Raw genomic sequence first — 10,000 nt, 5'->3', positions numbered from 1 at the left:
TAACATTCCACCTCTAGTACTGAAAACAAAATCAACAAACAACAGAGTTAAAGGAGAAGGTCACTCCAAAAAACTGTGTATTTTTTTCCATCACCAATCAAAAGTTCACATTGAGTTGAGTTACTCACCATTGTTTTCGCTTCTGAAGTGGATGCGATCCCAATGAAAAAGAAGTGAAAAGTTGGACACTGGGAGCCGCCATTTTGAAAGGATCTTGAAGGCCAGGCCCCATATCCGTGACGTCATTCCGTCCGAGAGTGTGTTTGTTCTTTTGAGCTTTAGTATGGCTGCTCTTGAAGCCAGAACGTGCTAGTGATTCCGCGGGAGATAACAATCAAGCTGAATTGAATGATCGGTTGGAAAATGCTCTGTGGTGTACTTGGGAGAGATGTGCAACCATGCAGACGCAAAAAGAATGTGTTTGTTGCCGAGAACAGCCGGAGTAGGTCACCAAGATGAAAGGTACATTTTGCAGTACAGTTGCAATGGACGCAGTTAGTGGAAGAGGAGGTTTATTTTTAATTGTAAATTGCTCTCAGAATTGAACTGGTGGCTTAAATAAATCCCCAGTTTAGTGCTTTTGATCTGATTTGTCGTCATTTTTATATTACTGGCGGTTCAATGTGGAGGGAGTTCAAACTGACGAGTTTTCAATGGTGTGTTTAAATCGGGCGGATGCTTTCCACCTCACAAGTCTGTGTTTTTACTTATGAGATTTGGATACTTTCTGCTCGTGCTCGTACGTGTTTGCCTAGGTTTCTTTACACTTATGGACTATGTGGACTCTTGTGAAATACGCAGTGACTTTACATGCAAGATGCGAAGTGAAATCGACGTCTTTGACGTGAAATGTGAAATTGACGACATTCCTTATCAGTACCTAAAAGTTTTTTGAGAGAATTGTTATTTGTCTCAGTATTGGAAAGCTAAGCATATGTAATAAATTTTGGATAGAAGAAAAAAGTATATACAACTTTCACATGCGTAAACCAGCGGAAGGACAATTGACTCTGCAAGTGTGTTTCTCGTATCGCATGTGTCGTGTTTACTGGCATCGTTACTTGACAAAGCATGCAGTAAGATTACGGCTTCATTTCTTTACTGTAGCACAGCTTTCATTAGCAACTGTAATTCCCAAAAATAATGTGAATGAAATAAAAAAAATGTCCTTAATTAATAATGAATTGTGTTGATAAAATTGAAAACAAATTGCAACACATTTCAGACAAAATATTATTTACATGTGGATATGGGATTTCGCTATAGCAGAAGCTTGTTATCGGTAATTGTCGATATTTTGATAGGACTAATGTACAATTGACTACTCCTTCCGATGTATTTCAAATCAAATTAGACAGCATTTAAAATTTGTAAGTATTTTAATTCATCCCTGGCTGTCAAGGCCGATTATTAAACACGCTCTAAGTTTTCGGCTCACACAAAAGATTTATAATTGAAACAAATGCTTTTTTGATAAAAGAAAGCCGAAGGGGGTTAGTCTGACATGTAATTTTTAAGAAATCTGCGGGGCATTTGAAGTTCCCACAGCACCCTAAGAAATTTAATAAATTCACCCAAAAAGATGCGTGCAGTCGCTATGCATCAATGAACACGAAAACACGAAAAACCTTGTGCCAGTCTACAAAAAATAATGAATCAAAGCTTTCAACATGGAAGCTTTTTTATAAATACTGGTAAGACTGGTAAATGAAGAATAGAATTTCATTCAGCCATTTTCCCTGTTATTATAGAAAAAAAAAGCGGCAAACTCATATATACATGCAAAACCCGTGATTCACGCCGTTTTAGCGTCTTTTCGTGAAAATATGTTAAGCCTGAAGGGTTGAAAATTTTTGGCGACTAAAAGAGTTGTGCTGGTGACCAAACCTGAAAACTTAGGGGCCAGCTGGCCCCAAGGTTTTTTCTTGAAATTCGAGTCCCCGTTCAGCGAGGAGCTTCAATTTCTTGCGCAGGAATAATACTTACCAAATCAAGTCAATGACAGTTCTGCTGAGCAAAAATATTTTTAACAAATGAAAAGTATAACTGATAGCTACCTCTTTTCGTTCCTTGCAATGCGCTGTTCGCTTGCAATGCGTGCCTTTACAGAGGCCTTCCGTTGAAAAATTGTCGGAAAGCATTTTTCAATGACCTACTTCTTGTGTTTCCATCCACAAGCTCAAATCGGCATTCAGTTTTGAAACAGTTGTCTGTGAAATGCTTGTTGCACACATACACATTTTTGAGTTTTTTTGGCATGAATCTCTCATCCCAACGTAGCTGTTCGAACCACTTCTTTGGCAATTTTTTGTTCTTCACAGGCAAATTAAGGAAAGTTACTCCTCTTTCCCTAACCTTTTCGGTTCGGGTTTTACAGCCTGGGGCTCAACATTTTAGCTCACAACTGAATAAACGAATTTAGAACAGAAAAGGAGAGCTTTAGCCTTTGAGCTTTGCATAATTTCGGACTGAATGACGTCACGGACATGTGGCCTGGCCTTCAAGATCCTTTCAAAATGGTGGCTGCCAGTGTCGAACTTTTCACTTCTTTTTCATTGTGACCGCATCCACTTCAGAAGCTAAAACAACGGTGAGTAATTCAACTCAATGTGAACTTTTCATTGGTGACAGAAAAAAATACACTGTTTTTGGAGTTGAATACAAAAAAAAAATACTCTCAGTTCAGTATCATTTAATAACATTTTCCTTCACCTTATTTCTGCTTCATGCAATATCATTCACTGACACCACTGACACTAGAACATTATCAGCATTCTGACAACTCTGAACCCTTAAGCATTCAAGACTTAACATATTAAAACCACTTCAAATAATCAGTGAAAAAATAATAATTAAAAAAATAATACGTAAAAATAATTAACTATATTAACTTAACAAATGATTTTATATGTGAAACTTACACCCTCAGATCTAATAGATGTAAATGTGTATCAAAAAATAATGATAAATAAACGAATAAAGTAATAAAAATAAAGGCATTTTCTCAACTTACCCAGGGTGCCCAGGTAATCTATCTCCATCGCCATATCCAAATGGTCCAACAGGTGGAGCCCTGAGCAGACAAATACTGTAGATTACATTAATTTGTAGACCAAAGTTCAAATACTGTAGGTCTGCATTCACGGATAGTCTGACACATCTAACTCGGCAATTAACTCCCTATAAGTATACATGCAAATTTTACAGTTCAGTGTTTGTCCTTCAAAGGAAAATCTGGTACACATTGTATATCTGGCAATAGATTTCAGACAAGTTACATGTATCTAAATTTATAACATAAAAGGATGTGCAACAGACATCACGTTAAAATTATGGATATTAATTAATAGGTAGATGGGTGAAAGGGATAAGACTAACAAAAGAATAGTCAAAAGTTCTATATTTATTATTCATGTACATGTGGTTATAAATTATATAATTATATTATTTGTAGTCTTTTTTTACCATTCCCCATGAAAGTCTGGAGGTCTACGGGGAGGAATTCTTAATGGATCATCATCTATCAATCTGCTTGGTTGCTCCCTACAAGAAAAACAAAACGTATTTATGCAAATGAATATATGAAAGATCATATATTTGAACTGCAGAGAAAGATATGAAGATATGATTGATCATTGCAGTTATGCACACTACTTAAGCAGTAAATGTTGAAACGACCGTCAATAAGATGTAAAATTTGTATAACTCGAGTAAGAAAATTACTTCTGATCATTGCTATCAGCTGGGACCAGGCCAATATCTAGTAATCATTAATTTTTAATTTGCACTGCTCTGCAAATTAATGCAGGGGCATTCAGTTCTCAGTCACAATTGATTGCATAAAAGTTTGTCAGAGCAATTACAGATTTACACTACTCCTGATAATTGAAAATGTTTTAATGGTACCCATCATCTTAAAAGCTTGTGCAATTTTTAGTGAGTTTAACTTTTTGATAAGCAAATTATTCAAATGGAGGGTAGGTCCCAATTGACAGCAAAGCAGGATATAAGCAAGTGAGTGTGGGCAAAATGCAGATAGAGGCGGGTAACTTTGGCAAACTCCCACGGGTCACCTTCCCCTGGCACCTGGCACACTGAATTCTCAGTAAGTAATAGGTGAACTTACCTGGACACAGGGCCCATCATGAACCAAGAGGCAGGTGGGAGAGGGGAAACCAAGGCCAAAAGCGACAAAGCTATGTAAAGCAAGACCATGAGGGCAGAACTACACCGCCATGACTCTACTATGCATGCCCAAGGCGATCATCCACTGGCCAACAGCAGATCTCCCAGTTAACTCTGATTATTGATAGTCTCATTTAAATTTAAGTATCACTTGCAGTGCAAATCTTTAATAGCAAGTCCTTTATGTGATCACCTCCATGTACATGTAATACTTAATATAAACTCACTAAAACATTGAACCCCCAAGTTTTATGACTTGCATAAAGACATAACCTGACAAGCTGTTTTTAGCTTGCACCATCAGGCACTAAAATGGTTACATATGACAAGCCTCATTTTGTTCCTCACCAACCTTTGATTGTCTGTTCTAGTCCCCGTTCTTTCCTCTTGAGAACCTGCTCTGCTTGAGCCTGAGGTAAATTTGTCCACAACATCTCTAAAAATCTTTGTTTTTAACCGATCAAGCTCTCTGAAGATACTACGATCAGTGAAAAAAAAAACGGACAGATCAGGTTTCGGGCCTATGGCCCTAGTATAGATTTATTTATAACTTTACTGCAAGTACTAATAATAAAAATAAAAAATCCTATAAAAATTATAGGAACTTGTTTTATTTAACATCGCTGTTGTTTGACAATACATGCAACTTCTGCCTGTTTCACTAGAATTTAAGTGTAGATACTGAAAACCCAGGAAGGATGGGGTACTTGACCCCGAGGGTTTGGAATCCTGACCCTGTTTTAGACAACAATAATCTAACAATACTACCCAGCCCCAAAACATACCCATTCCAGCAGAATGTCCACCTACAAGTACTGTGTAGGCCACAAAAGGGAGTAACACCCCCCTTGAGAGGAGGAGCTGGGAGGGGGGGTTGAAATAGACTGACAAGACTGTACAATGTATGTACATGTAGGCCCATTTGCTCAAAGCACTGTGGTTGAGCTACATGTAACCCAGATTTAGCATGAATTTCATATACTGTTGTGTTGCAACCTAGCTGTTCTTCTTTATTTTGTTTATCCTTCATTTCTATCTTTCACCAATATGTCTAAATCCACAAAGCATGAGGTGAGGAATTCAAGAATCTTAATCAAGAGATATTAGCGCATGAAAATGTGATGGGTTTTTGAAAAACCAGCTTTTGGATAAGAAGTGATGAGAGAAAAGTGTACTTAGTCTGGTAATAAAAAATGCAAATAATTTACACATATTCAACACTTAGACTGAAAAAATTCGTACTTAATGCCTTACTTGTATAAATATATGCCTGAAAACTAGTGAACTAAAGGTGCTAGCATTATATCGTACTTGATTTAAACTTGTAAATCACCATTACACTGAACTTACCTATCTATCTGCTGGGAACCAGGCTGCATAGAGCTGTAATCAACTGTCATGGATGTGTACTTATCAACATCAAGATCTGTATCATGCATTTTAGATTCATCTTCTTCCTGTAAAACATGATTACAGTACACAAGTAAGGTCATTATAAAATGTACCTGTCAAGAGGAAGCTTGGGGGGAGAAACCCCTTGAAAAAATCTTGAATTGAGCTGTTTAAGTTAAAGTGTGGCAAGAGTGAAGGTTTGGTAAGTGACACAAGATATCAGTGACATCATCTATTGTTCTGAATATCTTAGCATGTTTGAAGTGTCTGTGAAGAGGATTTACATAAAGTTTTGAACAATTAGGAGATTTATACTAAAACAATTAGATTATTTGCTGTCAATTTCTATTCGTGACAGTTGACTATAACGTGATAGAAATCTTGAGCTCATAATCTAATTGTTTAATAGAAACAAGACTTTTAACCAATCACCGCGTGCATTTTCTTTGGGCTGTTTTTCAATCAAGACAAAGGTGACTACATGCGTGTGCTGAGGGAGGGAGGGAGGAGGGAGGGGGAGGGAGGGAGAGGCACATATTGCATTTGTCAGCTAATGTCCATACAAATACACTTTAGTACTATTAACGAATACACACCATTAGATACAGCATCAATTTATCCCCCAATCTCAAGGCTTTAAAAATGAAAACAGAACTCAAGTTTCCTCTCCGGTACTGAAGAGCATAAACATCGTCAAGGCTATTCCAGTCTGGTGGAAGAGTCTCTCCGAAATCACATTCTTGCTGTGCATTCCTCTGTGGAAAAAAAACGTAAAATAGAGTTTGAAACCTCATTGCAAATTAAAATATGCTCAATTAGTCATAGTTGTAAGCTTATCTTGAGTTTGACATAGCAATGACGACAGCATTTTTGCAACTTGAGCGTTTTCCAGCTCGTGTTTTTGTGCAGCTGTTCACTGAATAGTACTACAATATAACCTCACCTCCTCTCCGGAATTAATGCAACGGAATCCTCTCTCGACAAGACAAGCATGCACAGCAAGAATAACGGCGTCAAACTTGCTTCTGAGCCTGTATAAACGAAGAAGATTGTTTAGTTTCACTTCCGCCATCTTGCCGATTACAATTTCCTTCCCAGGTTCTAGCGCGCTTGCTTAGCATCCGCGCCAGCCACCGAAAAGCGCGGGAAACTTCAAGTACTTTTGCAAGGTTCTTTTTATCAAGATTCCACGAAAAGTTCTGAGTTTTTACCATAAATGAATAGCTATCTAGTCTTAACTAATATTTTCCTAATCGAGCGTGGACAATGGAGTGAAACTGAGTAAAGCTAAGGATGAAGCTGAGGTAAGGCAACAAATGTAAAACCAGTGAAGACTGGCTCGATTGAATTTCAGTCAAGCTCCGCCATTTTTTACACAAACCATATCATCGCTTCCACGACGGATGTTAGTACAGTATTCAGCCTATACAAAGCTCACGATATGAATTCCAGAGAAGACGAGAAGAGGAAGAAGGAAAGTATTTGCTTTGGTAAGCTCTGTAAGTTTAATTTCTCATGAACCCACATAAGAGAAAACTTCTTCTCACAACAATATTTTATACCCGACAGCAGCGGTCCCGACACTTTGTGGTTTAAGATGATTTCCAGTCCGTACTGCGCAGTCTCAGCGCCCTAATGTTTATAAACATAAAAACCCTCACTCGATAGAACATTTGCGAATCGATGTTATTCGTTACGAACCACATACCTTATCTTTGAGGCCTTTCAAATTTTTTTTCCAACTGCTTCATTAATTTTTACAGCTGCAAAGTTGTTTCATCAAGTGATACGAAAAAAAAAAAAAAAAAGGAACATAAGGCTTCGTGTGGATTCCCGTCCATAATGGCGGTTGACAGGAAACTTTGAATTTACTTCATGTAAGTAGTTGCGAAAAGTTCACATTTCGTGACGTCACGTATGAAACAAAACAAAAATGTAAACAAACTCTCGAGAGTGTGCAGTACAGACTAGAAATCTTTAATAGATATCACCAACACCTGTAATAGAGGACCCTAGCGTGTTCTTAGATCAGTGAATTTCATATGACGAGCACTACGTAATGGTCTCTAGTTGTATGAGCAAACTGATCCAGATAAATAGAATTAATCATCTGCTTGACAGAAAGAAAAGCGCTCGCGGATCGTTGGCGATCGTGGGGGAGTTTCGGGGGATTTTGGTTGAACCCCCTAAATGAGACATTATAACACGCTGGTTTGGCCTAGAATGCGGGAAATCCCAATTCCGAGAACCTTGATCATATTGAAAATTTTCCTGGGGGATGATGCCAGCCCTGACCCCCGCCAAGGGGAGCGCCTTCGCCGGACCACACCTCGAACCCTTCTCTCTAAAAACCTGTATCCGCCTCGGAAAGCGCTCATGTTAATGATTAATAGGTTTGTTTTTAGCAGGCTTTTTATTCCTCTTTGGTTTGGAGTTATACTTCTGTGACTAACAGTGTTATCTACAAGCTTCAGCTTGTTCAAAATTTTTCAGCAAGGATTGTTTTGGATCTCCGGTAATATGATCATATCTCTGTAGATTTGAGATCACTCCAGAGTCGATGACAAAATATCAAACAATGACTTATGGTCAACGATAAAGTTATAATGCATAAATGTTTTAATAGACTGTTACCTAGCCATTAGTCAGACAAATTTTGTACTCGGACTAATAACCAGGACAGACAGACAAGATTGTCGCCGCTCTATACTTCACTAAATTGCTTTTATCAATCAACTATGATGAAATGTTCACTACCAATTAACTCTCTTTAGATTTGTCGGAAGAAGTGCAGAGAGAACTTTTGACTTCTCTGGATGAATCAAGCAGCTTTGACGAAGATTGGACGAATGGAAAGGTATGCAATTACATGTAACTTTGATCGTTTTATTTGACTGTAATGAAGATAAGATCAAGCTACTAAGTACCCCGATCTTCTCTAGCTATTAAGGTGGCTCCCTATAGTTTTACGGTTGCACGCGCACTGAAGACGAAAGCTCAAGTAATCTGCGCGCGCTCGAAGGAAAACGTCTCTGTTTTTCGATATTTTATTACGTCAACATGAGCACAACAAGCAAAACTGACAGTGAATTTTCTCGCGTTTCCTTCGGTGGAATTCCGTAAAACTTGGCAGATTGGTAGTAAATGTTTTACTTTAGTCGGAGCTCGTTTATCAGGGAAATCTATACGACCACTTTTCTCGCAGCGTTAAAAGACGTAAATTTGCAAAAATCGAAAAACCTGTCCTTACAAACCCTACTTTTTTCGTCTTTAAAATTCTTATCCCGCAGGAAGCGATATGCTGTGAAAATTTGGGAAGATTTCACCGAAGGAAATTCAAGAAAATCGCAAGTAAAGCCATAAAAAAGTAAAAAAAAAAAAAAAAAAACATATTTGTTTGGTCATTTATAATTTAAGACTAAAACCAATAATTTTAACAGAGATAATAGTAAAACACTATTCAATCATTGCTTATTACATGAAATTAGTTTGAGAGCACAGGGTGTAAAAACGAATGCAAAAACGGCATTCAAAACATAACACCTACGCGTGCAACGCCATAAATGATTACCCTCTGGAGCCACCTTAAACATTTAGATTATGAGCTCGAGATTTCTATCACGTGATATCACCCATAGAATTCGAGAGCGAATAATCTAATTGTTTTAGTATAAATCTAAAAGCTTTATCGAAATCCTCTTCACAGACACTTCGAAAACGCCAAGAAGCGGCCGTCATTTTGCTACCAAGAGCACACTGCTACGCTACTCACTATCTATCACAGATTAGTATCACCCAACTAGTGGACTAATGCAAATCCTGCATTTAAATTGGCTACGCTACTAGAGGCCTATTAGTTGTAGTTCTCGAGTAACGAAATTGGTGCAATTGAGAGCGACGCTTTCTTTCGTTTTATTCCCAAATAAATATTTCTTCAACTTGCATTTGCTAACTTTATTATTGCCTTTTCTGTCCGACTAGCTGGGTGATACTAAAACAATTAGACCCTTCGCGCACACGGGCCACGGGTCTAATTGTTAATTATATAATAACCCAAGTTATTCTTTCATTTTGATTGGTTCTCGCCTATGATCTATTAGAGGACAGACGCACGATTGACGTCATATATTTCAAAGTTTTTCTCAAGCTCGTTCCCAGGCTCTCTCCCTGTGTTTTGAAATGGCGGAAAGTTTTGAGAATTTGGATAATATTTTACGTGACTGGGCGAAAGATAAAGTGCAAAAAAGTCTTGTCGAGGCATTGAACAGGTACAAGAGAAGAAGTAAGAAGAAAGAAAAAGCCGTTTCTTTCAGAAGATGACTCAAAAAATACTTCGGCAGTCTCAGTTGGCAGTCGAGCGAGACAAAACCAAACACAAAATTGGTCTTGAAATTACTTTAAGGTAAGAAACCATTGCTTTGTC

The 10,000-nt window shown here is 37.9% G+C and overlaps 1 protein-coding gene across 1 annotated transcript in view; it reads right to left on the bottom strand.

Moving 5' to 3' along the window:
* LOC145494040 (proteasome inhibitor PI31 subunit-like) overlaps nt 1-6,708 on the bottom strand; it is a 10,690-nt gene extending 3,982 nt beyond the window's left edge. Inside the window, exons 1-7 of the mRNA XM_081473501.1 lie at nt 6,521-6,708; nt 6,174-6,332; nt 5,536-5,642; nt 4,538-4,663; nt 3,466-3,543; nt 3,014-3,073; nt 1-19 (exon numbers count right to left, since the gene is read on the bottom strand). The exon at nt 1-19 is cut by the window's left edge and continues 83 nt beyond it. Coding sequence (XP_081329627.1) covers nt 1-19; nt 3,014-3,073; nt 3,466-3,543; nt 4,538-4,663; nt 5,536-5,642; nt 6,174-6,332; nt 6,521-6,649 — 678 coding nt within the window. The 5' untranslated portion in view covers nt 6,650-6,708. The remainder of the gene's footprint in view (nt 20-3,013; nt 3,074-3,465; nt 3,544-4,537; nt 4,664-5,535; nt 5,643-6,173; nt 6,333-6,520) is intronic.
* Between the last annotated feature and the right edge of the window lie 3,292 nt (nt 6,709-10,000).

The sequence above is a fragment of the Orbicella franksi genome, chromosome 8, assembly GCF_964199315.1.
Source record: "Orbicella franksi chromosome 8, jaOrbFran1.1, whole genome shotgun sequence".
Classification (NCBI taxonomy): Eukaryota; Metazoa; Cnidaria; class Anthozoa; order Scleractinia; family Merulinidae; genus Orbicella; species Orbicella franksi.
This window is presented reverse-complemented; position numbering and strand designations above follow the sequence as displayed.